Here is a 16,505-nt window from a genome sequence, read left to right on the forward strand (position 1 = left end):
ATTGTACAATACACAATAGATGCCTACGAAACATGCAAACAACATAATAATTATCCAAACCTACTTGAACGAAACAAGTGAAGATGATACGACGAATGACTGTTTTTAATCAATTTTGTCTGTGGAAGACAAACTTAATGCATGTTTGCTGTCTGTCCCAAGTCAAATTAAGCTGGATAGGTCGGCTTCCTCGCCTACCAAGTAGACCATTCAAACCCGTAAGCCCAAGGCAGGAGAAGAGAAACCGTGTCCCTCCCCATGAGTTGGACTCCTCCTTACCTTATTCTCAATGGACGCTACCCTTCCCCATCCCTATTCCCTATTTAATAAGTTAAGCTACAAATTTGAAGGGGCGAAGGCGAAGGCGAAGGGAAGGCATAGGAAGGAATCAAAGAGGAACTGAATTTGGAGCCATCATGCAAGAATCACCATCTTCTTCTTCTTCTTCTTTCACTTGTCTGTGTAGAATCTGCCATGAAGAGGAGGAAGAAGGATCGACAAGCATGGAATCCCCTTGCGCCTGCGCTGGGACTCTCAAGGTGGCGACTTTTTAGTGGTTTCGATCTTTTTGCTCCGGTTTCCCGTCTGAATTACCGATAAAGCTGCGATTTTTATCTGTTTGCGAGACTAACTCGAGGCTGCCCTGTTCTTCCAGTTTGCTCACAGAGACTGCGTGCAGCGGTGGTGCGACGAGAAAGGGAGCAACGTCTGTGAAATTTGCCTTCAGGTTTGGCTATGCTCTTCATCTGCATCGCACGCATCCTTTTCGATCTACTTTACCTTCTGGGATTGCTTAAGTTTGAAGATTACGGATATTCAGATTCCATCAAAGCTTAAACTTCGCGTTATTAATTAATCAGAATGAATCTTTTGAGCACTTTCTTGGCAGACGTTTGAGCCAGGCTACACCTTTTCAGAGAAGAAGGCGATGGGGGATGTGGTGGTGACCATCAGGTATCTTCCACTTCAGTATATCTCTGAAAAATAAGAGAATTTTCTCTTTTCTTTTCCCAAAACTACTTTACTTTTGCCTTAAACTAGTCAAATTCTGCGTTGTTTAAATTTATTTGATAAGTTAACCGAGTCAAATTAAGCCAAGCTTAGAATGGATCAAATGGTTATTCATGTTTGACTTGATTTTTTTAATGAGCTTGAGCTTGATTCAAGCTTACTTTTGAGGTTGATTCATTTATATGTTATCGAACTCTCAATTCGAGCTTGTTTGATTTTTAAATTTTTTTTACATTTTTAAACTTGTTTAGTTGATGAGTGAGTTCGATATTATAAGTTTGTTTGTTCATTTTGAGAGTTTCTTTATGTATTTATAAGTTTGATAAGAGCTTTGTTAATGATCATGATTCACAAATTTAATTTATGGATTATTATGCATGAACATCAATATACTGAATATATATACCAAGTCGAACACTAAACTTATTCATAAACGTTTGATTCATTTACCGCCCTAGCACTCACTATCATGCTCCCTAGACACATTTTGTGCTCATGGGTCCTTGTGAGTTGCCAAATGCTATTTACTTTTTGTACTCTTCCATTCCAATGATCGAAAAGATAACAGAACCAACTTGCATGATATTGCCCTAATGTAACAGCAAATCAAATTTGTTTGCTTGTGTTTTCGACATTATCATATATATATTTTTCATATTTATCAAACCAATTCTGGATTTTATTGTTGAATCTAAATCAGTCCATTACAAACATTGCTAACCTCCTTTTAATTACTGATTATCAGGCTAAATCATGATCCCCAAACCCTCAGCTACAATGAAGAAGACAATGATGAAACCGGCCATAGTTACGAAGAGTGCTCCACCTCTTCACAAAGAGGTGCCACTTTCTGCCGTTCTGTGGCAATCATGGTGAACATGTTTTACATTAGTATCGCAAATTTATCGATATAACCTCAGGCTTTCGATTACTGATACATACTGTCACTGTTTTGTGTTTGTGCAGTTAACAGTTATGTTGCTAGTAAGGCATTTCTTTGCTGTGCTGATGCTGGGCTCTGGCCAATTTGCATTCGGCATCCTCACTGTGAGTAGATGGGTTCAGTTGAGTCGAGTTCTCGATCGGTTCGACTTCGTCTTAACTTAGTTTTAGTTTGATCAGGTGTTTGTGCTGAGAGCTTGTGGGATTGTGATTCCTTTCTACGTGATCATGAGGTTGATAGCGGTGGTTCAAAAAGCACAACTGCAGCATCATCTAGAGCAACACCACCAAGTAAGCCACTATTGACTTCCTTTAATGTAGACGATAACTCGTTTTTCTGAATGTACTTACAGGAAGATGTTATTTGTTTGTCCAACAGAGGAGAGCTCGTATGGTGATTGAGGGAAGAACAAATAAGATTTCAACATCCAATCCAAATCGGTTCATGATAGAAATCTCTGTATTCTTTTTTCCTCTTGTATATTTTTATTCATTAAAGTTAAACATGATACTAGTAAATGTAAGATACACATTGTTCAAAAGAGTTTATAATTGTCCAATTGAGTGTGGGGATTTGAATATGTATAATGATACTATTGGGAGTAGTTTAAGCTTGTATCTCCAACTCTTGCAAGCCGGAGATAGTAAAAGATCATCTGCATAAGCAAGATGAGTAATTCCTTGTGGCTACGCACTTGCTGCAAGCCTCTTTCACCTTTGAAATACCCAAATAGGCTGCCATTAACAATGACCGAGTATGAGGGGGGAAGTAACACATGCGATGATTCAATGAGTAAACTGTGGGAATCCCATGACATTTAGAATGTATCGAATCAAAAGCTTTTTGGAGGTCTACCTTAAGTATACATCTAGGTGATAATCTCTTTCGCGTGTACCTTCTTAGAAGCTCCTACGCCAAATGTATATTTTCTATGATTGAACGACCTCGCACACAAGTAACTTGTACTGGATTTACAACCGAACCAATCATAGTAGCCAGTCTACTATATAAAAAACTTAAATTTGTTAAATCATAATTAAGAACTTAAATGAGTTGACAAAATCTAAAACTTTGTGATTATCACTAATCAAAATGAAGGAACTTAGATGAACTCACATTGGTGATGAAGTAGTGAACAAAATCTAAATGAATTGCTTGTAGAAGGAGACTAGATCATCAAAACTTCTTACAACATTGTATCTTCTCGGTGTTGGAAAATTAACAATGGTCTCGATCTTTGCATTATCCACTTGAAGCCATTAGAACTAATAAAACCAAAAAAAAGGTGACATTGTTAGTTAAGAAAAGACTTTTCAAGTTTACATATAGCTTATGATCTTTCAAAACTTGAAAAACCCAAGTCAAGTATTGAAGGTGTTGTTGCTCTTGAGTCTAGCTATAATTCAAGATATCATCAAATTAAACCATGATCAACGTATCAATAAACTCTCTTAGCACTTCAATCACTTCAATCCTCAATCTCATAAAAGTGCTAAGGGCGTTCATTTTACAACTACCTTCTAGCATTGGAAGTCGTCTTCCACGCTTCATGGATTCAAATTTGATGATAACTGCTTCTAAGATTGAAACACATGTGCACCTAAGTGTTTGACAATCTTGTTATTGGAGTTAGAGGGGAAATAGTTGAATTGAAATCAAAATTCAACTTCAACTTATCTATTGAGTGGCTTGAGCGGATAATCTCAAGTTATCAAGTAGACTCTTGGTTCTACTGAGCTACCAATGTTGGGTTGGCTGAGCTTGCCGAGTGCTGAGTCACCCGAACTCTAAGTCAGCCGATAAACTAGTTGCTCGTCTATTGAGTCTAGTCGAGAGAGAACGTAACCCAGTGCTAGGTCGCCCGAGCACTCCCACCGAGTCACCTTCCGAGTGACGTTGAGTGGGCCCATTGCCTGACTACTGAGTTGGTTGAGTGGGTCACTGCTACTTGCGCATCGAATCGAGAGAACATTACTGAGTACTCGAAAAGCAATCCTGAGTCTGAGTGAGTTTCTAAGTGATCAAAAACAGAGAAGTCAAGGCTTCCCACACATGAGAGAAAGTCTCTCCCATGAATATGTTCACAACATATGTGCTTGGGCAATAATATAAACCAACAATGAAATCTTGAGACTTCCAATGTGGGACTAAAGTCTCATTCACAATGAAGGTCTCTTTCATCCATTCCACTTCTCTTTCCATTCATATTTCAAACAATCTTCCATATGAATGGAAATATGATATGTGATAGCATTCAGCAATTGAGTCAAGTATAGGACAGGTAGATTTTACCCTTTGAACCTTTCCTTGTGAAGATATATTTGTTTAACGCGATGTCATTGAACTATTCTACCTGTATATAAACATTGACATATCTCACCCAAGACTCTCCTTGATACAATTTAGTTCTTATGAGTGTGTTCATTCTTGGCCATGAACACGTCTGATTCTGTGAGAAGTTTTAAGAATTGTACCTCCAAATCTCTTCAAAGTGGCCTCACTCCTTTCTCACATAGGTGATCTCTTAAAAGTATTCCAAATTACTCTATTGGATCATTAAAAGTTATATGCTTAACCTTCATCTTTTCATTGAGTAGTTCCCTCACTTAGTTGGTACAATTAGATTATTCCATTGAACTTAGTTCTTGGGATCTTTAGTCTGCATACATTAGGTTTCCTTTGCACCAATATTTTCCATCGACATTAAGTCCGTCCCTTGCGATGAACAATTGCAACTAACTCTCTGTTTAATCTTTTAGTTAATGGATCTACTAGGTTATCCTTTAACTTTATATAATCAACAATGATAACTCCCATTGAGAGTAGTTATCTAATGCCATTGTGTCTATGACGTATATGTCTAGACTTGTCATTATACAGATGACTTTGTGCTCGATCAATTATTGATTGACCATCGCAATGCATGCAAATTGTCGGTATATGTTTTGGCCATTTAGGAATATCTTTTAAGAATTATTGTAACCATTCAACCTCTTCACGACATTTGTCAAGGACTACAAACTCATATTCCATTGTAGATCTAGTTATTACGATTTGCTTAGAAGATTTTCATGAAATGGTTGCACCTCCCAAAGTGAATATATATCCACTCGTAGACTTAAAATTTTTCATATCAGATATCCAACTTGCATTGTTGTATCCTGTAGGATCGTTAGAACACGCTAGAGGGGGGGGGGGGGGTGAATAGCGTGTTGCACGCTTTTCAATTTTTGCAAAACTACAAGCGCGTACGGAAGCGAATACGGAATACGATTGCGGAAACATAAAGATGCAAAGTAAAGAAATGACAAGTTTGTTTTTACTTGGTTCACAGCGCAACGCTGCTACTCCAAGGTCCACGGTCCTTGACCGTTTCCTCTGGACAATCCACTAAGTCACTTGCCCCTTTTCAGCAGCAAGTGTATCGAAAAACTCAATACAAAATCGATTACAAGCTTCGATTAATTGAAATATTAGATGTTCATACCTCCATGACCGTCAGGGAGACCCGCTCCCGAAAAAGGGTTAGGGAGGCCAGGAAGCAGGTTCCCACGACCCAAGGGGGATCGGAGCCGATTATTATAGACATAACTGAGCCCATGGAGGACCCGGTTACTCTTTCGGAGTCAGAGCCCTTGTCAGTCTCCCCGCTAAGGTCTATCCTCCTCGATATCCGCACTAAGCGACATCATGATAAAGGCAAGTCTCTAGCCAGCTCCTCCGAGGGTGCCGACGCTCCGGTGGGTCAGACGGAGCAGGTGAAGTCGAAAAAATCACGGGCTGCACGCCCTCCTCATGCTTTAGTGAGTTCAGAGCCTCCTTCGCAAACCACTCCCTCAGTCACTGCCGACAATACTCGTGCTTCGGTGGATGACTACCGGCGTTATGAGACGGAGGTGCATCCCAAGCTGCCTAATGACTGGCTGTGTCAGCGGATAAATGGATCTTTTGCCAGGGTATATTTTTATTTCTTTTCTTGTCTTCTCGCCTCACTCCTAACACCTTGGTGGTTCCGTTGTGTCTGCCCTCAGCTTTTAAAGGAGTACCAAGAGTTGGAACGTCGGGTCCCTCCCCTGGAATCTACCAACCGTCAACTGGAAACTTCAGGTGGCCGACCTCCAAGCCCAGTTGAAGACCCCTGTAGTTGAAGCGGAGTTAGCTAGGATTCGGCCCATGCTGAGACTTCCCGCTTGGAGGCCGAGGAGGCTCGTGATGAAGTTAGGAGGGCCTCTGCAGAGCTGGCGAGATTGCGCAAGGATGCCGAGCTTAGAACCTCCCGTCTCCAGCAACTGGAACAAGAGCTGCAGGCCTCCCGAGCAGCCCTGAAGGCTTCTCAGGGGGAGTTAACTTTTGTTCGACAGGAGGTAACACAGTTGAAGGAGGGGCAGGATAAGTTGGAGGCCGACCTATCCTCTCAACGTAGGCAGCGGGAGGAGATTCACCAGGAGCTTCTAGAAAGCATCCAGCAGCGCCAAACCTTAGAGCTCCAGATATCTGAAGAGAAGAATTCCCGGGCCCTGTCATCTGCTGATCATGATAAAGTGTTGTCCGATCTCCGTGGGGAGCTGGCTAGCTTGAAGGAGGAGGAGGAGCAGCACTGGCAAGAAAGGAAGGCTGCCTTTTTGAAATTGCCAAAGTTTTATGAGTTGCTAGGGGCTCGGACCAGTAAGATGCTAAAGTATGACTTTGACGGAGCGGGGAAGCAGTTTGTGCGGTCGGGCCTGATACCTAAGGGTGCCGACCTAAGTTTCCTGGACCCCCACAAAGTATGGGATGAACTCCCGGAGGAGGAGAAGCAAGACTGAATGATTGCTTGACAAACTTAGCTACCTTTGTAATATCGTCTTTTGGGAACTTGTTTGTGTGATGTCTGACGTATATTTTAAATCTTGTTTTATGAAGTACTTAGCTCGATTTAAGGATCTATTTTAGTTGTAGTTTTTTTGGAATTTGGGGTGTTAGTGTCAATCGTTGGTGAGCACAGTCGTATTAGTGTTTACATGTTTGATACTTGTGCTTCTGTAAGGTCCTTGGGTCGCACGAGTGTCCTCGGGGTTTTGATTATAGCCCTGTCCTTGTTTTAGCTTGGCTCCTAGGTTTAGCCTATGCTCCGGACCTTTTCCCTGTTCGCCCGGCTACCTGAAGTGCGGGCAGAGCTCTTGTCCAACTCCGTGACCCTCTGTGAGGTGTTCGCCGAGCTCGTTCGATCCTGTAGGCGTGGCTGGGTTCTAGTTTCCTGGCCTATTTTTGAACGGGCCTCCCTGTTTGGGCTTTACAACGTGCTGGTTTCTCTTATTTTCTCGCCATGGAAACCGTCCTCTCCCTTTGGGCTAAGTCCCTTATGAATGAGCGCATGTGGAATAGGTCCGTTAGGTTATCTTAATAACGGTTGACATATCTCGGATATCTTGACATAAGGGTTGGCTACCGTCTCGTTTAGGCGGGCGCATGCCAGTTTCCTTGAGTTTTTTGCAGCAGCTCCCTTATTCTCGTCTTGTCGTCTTGCTGGGCTTGCCGCCGACATTTTCTATTCTTCCAGCTCTCGTTCGCTGGTTAGATTGCCTTGTCTTGTAGAGATTCTTCCTTTAGTTTTGTTGCCATGATGCACAAATAACCCTACGATAAGATTGCATAAAATACATTCAATATAATTTCATTCTTTCTTAAGACTTCGTATTAACGAGGGCTTTATGTATCAAAATACTTTTTTAAAAAAATTAATTCTTTACTGTGCTATTGTTAGTGTTGCTTTAAGCCATATTTTTGTTTTGTAAAAAGGGAGAGAGGAGTGAGTTATAGGACGGTCTTTTCCTAATTCATCTATTGGATAAATTTAAAATACAACTTATACAAATTCAAAATTCAATCTTTAGAATATTTGTCTCATTTAGGATTCATGTTACTTCTTATTGTTCTTTACCACTGCACTGTATGATCAGCTTTTGTTAGAAAGCCAAATGGTGTTAGCGCTAAGGGCAAAACACATAATCCCACAACTATATTTTTGCAAACAAATACAAGATATTTTTTGCAAACATTGTTTGGGGAATGAGATCCATTGTATATGTATGCATCCTTTTGCCTTGACAGATAACTTAGACCTTCTTCCTGCTCAGAAACTAAATCTACTTCATTACATCAAGACATCTGTTGTTTCATGACTCATATCTCATGGAATCCAAGAAGCTCTTCCCATCAAGTTTTGAAGAGAAGAACAGCTTCGAAAAGCTCTCATGGTCCACACTTCTATACTTTGCACCACTTCCTCCGACCATCTCCTCCAGCGGACCTATCACGGCATCGGACTTGGGGCTGTGGAATGCTGCTATGGACAATCGTTCCGTCTCAGTGTTCACTACAACCCTGTGCTCAATACTCTTGTATCTACCATTGCTATATATCTGGATGAAAGAAAAGATCAACTATTACTCCCTGTGAGAAATTACAATAAGCCAATATGAAATAAAACACATTGAAATTTGCCTCAAATATGTCGCCTAGGTTAACAATGAATGCACCATGACGAGGCCGGACAGGGACCCATTCCCCTCTTCTCTTTATTTGCAACCCTTGGACTTGATTGACTTGGAGAACCAATGTTATTAGATCAGAATCAGAATGTTGGGATAAACCCAACACCTTGTGGGCTTGGGCGCAAGGAGGGTAGTAGTTGAATCTGATTGACTGAATGCCAACTTTAAACTTCTCCGTCACCACATCCGTGCCAAGTCCTAAGTTTTTAGCCATGATTTCCATCAAACATTCTGCTAGGTTTTTCATCTCCGAGGAGTAGTTATCCAATGCAGCCCTGAGATCAATTGTGAGCATGATTGTCAAGTTTATCCACGTAATAGGATAGGCCTAAAAGATCAAACTCTCTACTAGAATCTTAATTGAGCTAGGATCTTGTCAACCTATAGTGTGATCCTATATCCTGTTAGTCATTTCTAATATCATCTTTTATAATAGTTTGATAAATAAAAATTTGATTATGATATTTAATGCCAATTTTAATAACATAATCAAATTATGATACTGAATTGTCATTAAATATCATAATCAAACATTATAATTAAATATTTAATGAATTGTTGGAAGGTTAGGCAACTTTCAATCATTCATTGGTATGTAATATTTTTTTGTTTATTTTTTACATGAATAATGCAATTTATGACATAAAAATGATGCAAATAAATATACTGAAAGTTAGTATCCTATGCCCTGATCATACAATCCGACCCTTTTATCCTTCTTAGATAGGATGTTGATCTGACAACTTTAATTGTGAAGCATTCAATAAAGTATAGTAGTACACAAGTAAAATGGTTTAAAAGAATAGTAATTGTTTCGTAGATAATCATAATTAACCAGATCATAGACATACAAATTATGTTCTTTCATACCAAAATAAATATGATATGGCATGACAACATGATTAGTTGATGCACACAAAGCAGTCAACTAGACATCTTCTGAGATAGTTCCATCCCAAGTAAAAAATGTCAGTTGGAAGCTTAACCTAGCTTGAATATAAAGCATTGCTCGAATATTGTATGAATGGAATCTCTCCCTCGTTGGAGTTTATGAGATCGGGGCATGGGCAAGCAGCCAGCAGCATAACCCACCTCGTACACAATGGGGAAACAAGTTATCCAGATATGTCTATAGTTTGCTCTCATTGCTCTCATGCATTCATACACTTAGATTCACTTTATAGAGTGATAGACAAAGAATGTTATATCACTTTTCATGTTTGTGTCCCATCTTCTACTATGTTGGACATTTTTCTTATCTACACAGAAGCTATTTTGTTTGTTGCTTCTATGACAGGCAAAGAGCTTCAATCCTGTTATGTTACGATGGAGTTTGATTTCCATACTCTAGGCTTATCAATTTTGATCTTTGTAGGCCAGTCTGAGAGAATGCATTCATGCATCTATCTTATAATTGATCCTATAGGTGTTTTATAGTATTATACGGACAAGTGATTTCAACCCGAAGAACTTTTAGCGGATATGTTGCAATATTGAAAGAGTTGTACATATAGGAATTCATATGTAACAAATGGAGAAGTCAACACAAGAGACATAAATTTGTTCTGATCATGCCAATAACTTGAACAAATGCTAGAGTTCTTTATTCAAAGGTTTCATGGAAGGTAAAGTTAAATTTTCATGGAGGCAACTGGAAAAGAGAAATGCAAGCTATCGTGTATGAGCAGGAGTGATTTTCATCAATAGTATCAAACCATACCTTCTGGATAATATCATCAACTGGTAGCTAATGAGGCCACAATATAGTGTCATGAAGACAACACAAGAGACATATAAATTTGTCCTGATCACAATGACAACAAATGCTAGAATTCTTCATTCGAAGGTTTCACGGGAGGTAAAGTTAAATTTTCATGGAGGCAAATGTTGTAAAATTTGTTGTTGCAGTAGGATCTGCATGGTACTTTTGCTGGAAAAGAAAATTGTAAGCTATCATGTATGAGCAGGAGCAATTTTCATCAATAGTATCAAACCATGCCTTCTGGATAATATCATCAACTGGTAGCTAATGAGACCACAATATAGTGTCATGAAGACATCAAGGCGAGTGTTATCTAATAAGCAGGGTCATTAACTAGATTCATCTGAAGAAGTTATACATGTTAATCATGGAGGCATTGTTTTTTTGGAGGCCTCAAGGATAACTTGGCAAAAGTCAGTGGAAGATATAAATCAGATGGTGATAGAGCCGAATCAAACGCAGCAATTCCTCATCGAACCAATGCAGTCTAATGATTGAGATTGAAGATTCATTGCAACAAGATCTGAATCTTTGGTGTTACCTGAATGAAGGGGGTTGAGTGGGCCAAAATCTCATGGTTCTCTCGGTGTCAGGTAGAGTGTTGAGATAGAGCAAGTCAGACCAATCTAGTTTCTGCTCTTCTGACACCACAAACAGCTGCCCGTAGCCTTGGAGATCGCCAGCCGCCTGCGCCACCTTCCTCTTCTCCGCCAATGGAAGCTGGAAGAACCGGTTGACATCAATCCGCATCCTCTCAACCACTTGGGTAGGGACGTTGTGATTTATCAACTGTAGATAAGATAAACACGAAACTACAGAAGTTGTTCTAGCACATGGGAAGGCGGATCAGGAATTAGGGCATTCACCTGGAAGAATCCCCAGTTTTGGCAAGCGAGATGGAGCTTGGAAGACTCGTGAAGGTGGGATTTGGGATCGCGGAGTCGGCTGAAGTCGATGATGGGTATGTCGACGGTGGCGTCGGAGGCGGCGAGAGGTTGGGCGTCGAGGTCGGGGCGGATGTACCTGTGGGGGACATCGTCGGCGGCGTGGGAAGCAGCAGCAAGGGATTGGACGTTAGGCACCGGGAGAGACCCCATCGCGTAGTCCATCGCCGCTGTCTCCGATCCGCCTGAAGCAAGAACGCTGTAGGAGTCGACAAGAAACATCACTTTGCCACCTTAAGTCGACGTAGATGAGAAATATAGTAATTTTTTAAATAAATATTCAGGTTTGGAATCGAATTAATTCACATAAATCAAAAAAATATGAACGGTTCATCGCTCTATAATTAATATTTTAAAATTATTTTTCTATCAAAAAAATTAATCCGCATATATCATAATTAAAAATAAATTTATAAATATCTGATTAAATACGAAAGTTGCAATAGAGAATATATTAATAAAATATGATATAGAACTTCATTTGATGAAGATGATTAAATAATAGTTTCTGTGCTATTTATTTATTTAGCATATTTTTATTATAAAAATGAGATTTATTTTTTAAAAAATAAAATAGTGCTCCATCATATTTCTTATTTGAAATATTTTTATTCTAGCACTATTATAACAGCAATAGAATAACTATTATAATATATTAAAGTAAATTAATTTAATATTTTATTAAAATTCAACTTATCAAAATGTACTATATAGAATTTTTTATATTAAAATATTATTTGTCAAATTTGTTAAAATTACTCAAATTATCAAAATTATTTTAACTTAACCTAAATCACTTTAAAACTGTTGAATAATTTTGCAAAGTTGATGCTATTGTGTAATGTGTAAATATTGAAATTGAAACTTTTGTGTCAAAAGTTCTGTTTCAACTCGAGGTTAAATTTTTATTTCGAGTTAAATCTTTTTGATGGTCGATAAAAAACTTCTATAGATTGAATTGATCATCTCTAGAATGAATCGGATCGTAAAACTGAATATATTGAATAATTAACAAAGCTACTTGGAATCAGCTGTCTAGATATTTAGGCTAGAGGTTTTTTTTTTTTTTGTTGGAGGCATGAATAATAAGGAGTCTAAAGGGAAGCTAAGTATAGGTATCCTTTTTCATCCAACGATGCTGCACGCGTTTGTATTTGACATGATACATATTTTTGAAGGATCAAAAGAAATCATGTTTTACTATGAAAGTGAATGAAAATTAAATTCCAATATGTATGGGAGTTTAGTCCCGTAGGAAATGTGAATGGAAAAATATACTTCAATATGTACGGGAGTTTAGTCCCATATGGAAAGTTTTATGGTATGAAAATTGGTTTAAATTGAATCATAATTGTGAATGTTGTCAACGTAAATTCTCCCAAGGGGATGCAAAACTTAGATATGCCATTATTTGCACGTTCGACACTTGGCAAACTCAGATATTTGAGAGCTCGGTCCACTCGGCACTCAATCAGCTCGAGCACTCGCAACTTAGGCGCAGCTCATCCTTCTCAATTTGACAACCTGAGGTGAAGATCATCTCAACATAACTCTGAATTTTGCAAGTTGGATGAACACCACCAATCCATAAATAGTAATCCAACATTGTATTCAGTAATTTAATTCTGCAATTTTATTACTTGATCTCCGGCAACAATCTTAAAGGGTAAGATTGTTGGACAAGGATTACAACTGAGAAGAAGGAACTGCATCTTCTCCATTGCAATTGTTTTAACTAGTACTCCTCTAATGAGACACAACATACAGCTTACAAGAACAGAGTCAGAGCTCTCTTGATCGCAGGTTGCAGGCTGGTTGATGAACCAACGCTTGTAGGTATCTTCATGCCTCACTGCCCTCTTTGGCAGAAGAACCAATCCCCACCTGGAGCCAGTCGGAGCTCTCCTCCTCCCCCATGTTAATGTCCTTGAGCTCACTCAACTTTGCTAGTTTGACCTTACTGTCCACCTCGTCCTCCCCCATGGTAGCCTTGAGGAGGTCGGTGATGGTGTGCTTCTGATCGCCGTTGTTGTTGTTCATGTCGCTGCTGGTTGTGACGCTGGTTCTGTTTTTGCTCGCATGCTCATGATCGTTAGTCCAGGAGCGAAGGTAGATGGCGGCAGGAGTGTCGAGCCGCAATGAGCATCCGATGTGGCTCCTAGACCCGCCGTTGATCGGCGGCACGTTGAAATCGAAGTGGTCGGAGATGGAATTGGCGTCGAGCGTTGGTCGGAGCGTGAGCTGTTGGCGAAGGCCGGGGCGGTCAGGGAGTGGTTGTAGCTTCAAGGTCGGGTCCGGTGGCGAATTGGGGGTGATCCAGTGGCACCGCTTATGGCCGCCCAACGCCTGCCCTGACGTGAACACGCGTTGGCAGATGGAGCACTCGTGCACCTTCGGCTTCTTCTTGGACACCGGCGCGACGGCCAAGGGCGCCGGGTTGTCGATCGACGTGATCGACATCGGCATCGACCCCATTTGATAGCTGTTGCCTGCGTTGTTTCTATTGTGAGTAGCGATGACGGGATCATTGTTGTCAGGCGGCGGCGGCGTCTCGTCGAGGGCATTTAGCTTGGCGGCGAAGCAGCCCTTGACCTTCTTGTGGCTGGCCCGGTGGCCGCCCAGCGCCTGGTGCGAGGCGAACACCTTCTTGCACGCCTTGCACTCGAAGAGTCCCTTGGGCACCGCCGGAGGAGTCGGCAAAGTGAATGCACGAAGAAGCGCCTTCGGCGCGGTCGCCGCCGCCTCGACGGCCCCTGTTGCAGTGGCATTAATCGTGTCCTTCCTCTGGCGATCCTCCTTGATGGCGGAGTCGCAGGACTCCTCGCTCTCATCGATGAGGCCGGAGACGGTGTCGACGCGGGCGGAGGAGAGCAGGACCAAGCAATTGGCGAGGTCCTCCTCCTCGCTCATCGCCACCTTGGTGCGCCGAGAGCGTTTTCCCTTGGACCAACCGACGAGCTCATCATCGCCAGAGCGCGGTGATGAGGCAAGTGACGACTCGCGCTCGTGCTCGTTGTGGCCGATGGCTCCACCGTCACCGGAAACGCACTTGCCATGCTCGAGAAAAGACTTCCAGGAGACGAACTCCTTTCCGCAGTTCTCGCAGACGCGGCAGCTCTTGAGCCGGCTGGGCTTGGAGCGGAGCGCGTACATGCGCTTGGCACCAGCACCATTGACCTTCTCGTGGTCCCACTCGCCGTCGCCGGAGGTCTCCACGGCAGAGAAGCCGGCTGCATCGTCCATGAGGCCATGGGCGCGCATGTGGCCGCCGAGGGCGCGGCCGCAGACGAACCCCTTCTTGCAGATCCGGCAATAGTGCTTGTAGTTCCGCTGCCCCTGCTCGTCTTGCTCTTGCTCCATCACCATGACCACGGCGAAGATGATCACAGAGAGAGAGAGAGAGAGAGAGGAGGGAGGGAGAGAGAGAGGGAGGGTGGTGAGCAATGGTGCAGGTAGTAAAAGTAGGAGAAAGATGGATGGTGCAAGACGAGTGAGCTCTCAAATAAGGCAGTCCGTCCTCCTGTTTCTTCTCCTGCCGATCGAGCTGGATGGGAATGGGATCCAATGGCCATGGCAGCTGCTGGTGGTGGCGCAGAGGCGGAGCAGAGGGAGTTGTGGGATTGGGCCTGGTTTACAGTTGGGACGTTGGTTGGGTGTGGAAGCAGTCGTCGTTGGTGCCACTGCTGCCCGGGTCAACCGTCGCCTGCTAAAATCTTGGCTTCGCATCGCTCCTCCCTCCCTTCTTTTCTTTCCCATTCCTTAGATCGCTTTCTCATTAGATTCCTTACACATTACCTCTAATTAATTGCCCACTTATTATATTTTATTTTAATTTTTCATATAGCTTACTTCCAGCTTATATTTAATCTTCCCTTTGATAATTCTGATCCAGAATATTATTTAATCTTCTTAATAATTTACTAGTTACTATCTCCCGTTAATTGTTCATCTATTTGATCAACTTGAATTCATCCCGATCAGATATCTAATTATATCATAAAATTTATCTATTGGGCTAAGACTTACATTAGGGTTTGGACTTTCAGAAATGGAAGTGGATATGTGGCTTGACTCATATTCGATTTCAAATTCAAGCTCCGATTTGAACTCAATCTTGGACTCGGTTCTTTCCATTATTGTCAAGTGGCTTATTTGCTCTTCTTCTTCCTCTAACGATGAAGATTTATCCCATGTTGCCTTCAGAACTTTCTTTTTCCCTTGTTTCTTGCCCTTTGTCAATCTTGGACACTCAATTTTGAAGTGGCCCTTCTAGTTGCACTCATAGCAAGTTGCTTCGGATTTATCTTTCGTGATTCGACTTGATTTGAATTTCTTGGATCGAACCACCTTTTTGATCTCCTCTTTGGTTAGTCTCTTCTTCTTCTTCAATAGTTTTCAGACTAGGTTGACCAGCTCGGCAACGGTTTCATCGTCGTTTTCTGATTCTAATTCTTCTTCGGATTCAGGTTCAACTCAGGATTTGCACTTGGTTTTTACTTGTCCTGCAATCAAAGCAATACATTTCTCATGAAATTCAAACTCAGAAAATAATTCATCTAATTTAATCATTAAAAGATCCCTTGAAACTTTGTAAGTATATACCATAGATGCTTATAAAGTATTTTTTTGAAAATGCTTTCAAAGCATACCTGATTATGTCCCTCTTTTCCACACATTGTCCAATCGCATGTAGGCCGTTAAGGATGTCCTGGATCCTAGAGTGCAATTGGCTCACCATTTCTCTGTCCTACATTGTTATATTGTACAATTTATTGAATAACAAATTTTGTTTGCTTACCTTTGTGTCAGGCATTCCTTCGTGCAATTCGATTATCTTGTCCATAGGTCCTTTGCGCTGATGTTAGAAGGGGTTGATGCGGTCGAGTTCCTCTTTTAGACTGCACTAGAGGGTTTGGGTCGCTTTAGCATTGGCCTCAATCTTTCTTTTGGTGGTGGCGTCCCATTTCTCACACGAGAGGTATATCTTCTACATTGGCGGGGAGCGTAATTCAGTTTTGACCACAATCTACATCTCCACCTGGGCCTTTAGGTGGTATTCCATTTGACCCTTCCAATGGCTAAAATCTTCATCGAAGAAGAGAGGAGGTCAAGCTGTGCTATACCCTTTTTGATGGACCATTTAGAGACGAGAACTAACACACAAGAAAATTGAGAAAAATATACCAAGACTTGACCTTGGATTAGTAGTGCAGGAGAAATAGAAAAGAATGAAAATAAAGTGAAAACAACTTGCTTGAACGATAGTTGCACCAATTCAGAGTACTCCTGCTCTAATACTAATTGTAGGATCG

At 41.3% G+C, this 16,505-nt stretch overlaps 3 protein-coding genes across 3 annotated transcripts in view; 1 reads left to right on the plus strand and 2 right to left on the minus strand.

Moving 5' to 3' along the window:
• The first annotated feature begins 358 nt into the window (after positions 1 to 358).
• On the plus strand, positions 359 to 2,361 carry LOC141827795 (uncharacterized). The gene is made up of 7 exons (XM_074715119.1): positions 359 to 539; positions 656 to 727; positions 890 to 954; positions 1,757 to 1,883; positions 1,978 to 2,058; positions 2,125 to 2,244; positions 2,307 to 2,361. The coding sequence occupies exons 1-7, from the start codon at positions 417 to 419 to the stop codon at positions 2,349 to 2,351; spliced, it is 633 nt and encodes a 210-aa protein (XP_074571220.1). The 5' UTR covers positions 359 to 416; the 3' UTR covers positions 2,352 to 2,361.
• A 5,683-nt stretch (positions 2,362 to 8,044) lies between these two features.
• LOC141828216 (S-norcoclaurine synthase 1-like) lies at positions 8,045 to 11,397 on the minus strand. The gene is made up of 4 exons (XM_074715597.1): positions 11,116 to 11,397; positions 10,791 to 11,038; positions 8,438 to 8,762; positions 8,045 to 8,355 (listed from the first exon to the last, which is right to left on the minus strand). Exons 1-4 carry the CDS (start codon positions 11,356 to 11,358, stop codon positions 8,110 to 8,112), a joined length of 1,062 nt encoding a protein of 353 aa, XP_074571698.1. The 5' UTR covers positions 11,359 to 11,397; the 3' UTR covers positions 8,045 to 8,109.
• Positions 11,398 to 13,035: 1,638 nt separating this feature from the next.
• Positions 13,036 to 16,505, minus strand: part of LOC141826353 (uncharacterized) — a 5,543-nt gene continuing 2,073 nt past the window's right edge. The window contains exon 2 of the mRNA XM_074713593.1: positions 13,036 to 14,688. Coding sequence (XP_074569694.1) covers positions 13,036 to 14,688 — 1,653 coding nt within the window. The remainder of the gene's footprint in view (positions 14,689 to 16,505) is intronic.

This window comes from Curcuma longa, chromosome 4, assembly GCF_044706935.1.
Source record: "Curcuma longa cultivar G26 ecotype Majalengka, Jawa Barat chromosome 4, ITB_CL_G26_1.1, whole genome shotgun sequence".
NCBI lineage: Eukaryota > Viridiplantae > Streptophyta > Magnoliopsida > Zingiberales > Zingiberaceae > Curcuma > Curcuma longa.

What these genes read in the sequence shown, in the direction of transcription:
- LOC141827795 (XM_074715119.1), top strand. Translation starts at nt 417, where the DNA reads ATGCAAGAATCACCATCTTCTTCTTCTTCTTCTTTCACTTGTCTGTGT. An exon ending in TTGCATTCGGCATCCTCACT is followed by an intron (nt 2,059 to 2,124) that starts GTGAGTAGATGG and finishes ACTTAGTTTTAG; the next exon opens with TTTGATCAGGTGTTTGTGCT. An exon ending in ATCTAGAGCAACACCACCAA is followed by an intron (nt 2,245 to 2,306) that starts GTAAGCCACTAT and finishes ATGTACTTACAG; the next exon opens with GAAGATGTTATTTGTTTGTC.
- LOC141828216 (XM_074715597.1), bottom strand. Translation starts at nt 11,358, where the DNA reads ATGGACTACGCGATGGGGTCTCTCCCGGTGCCTAACGTCCAATCCCTT. An exon ending in ACTCAACCCCCTTCATTCAG is followed by an intron (nt 8,763 to 10,790) that starts GTAACACCAAAG and finishes AATTGATCTCAG; the next exon opens with GGCTGCATTGGATAACTACT. An exon ending in ACCTAGGCGACATATTTGAG is followed by an intron (nt 8,356 to 8,437) that starts GCAAATTTCAAT and finishes TCTTTCATCCAG; the next exon opens with ATATATAGCAATGGTAGATA.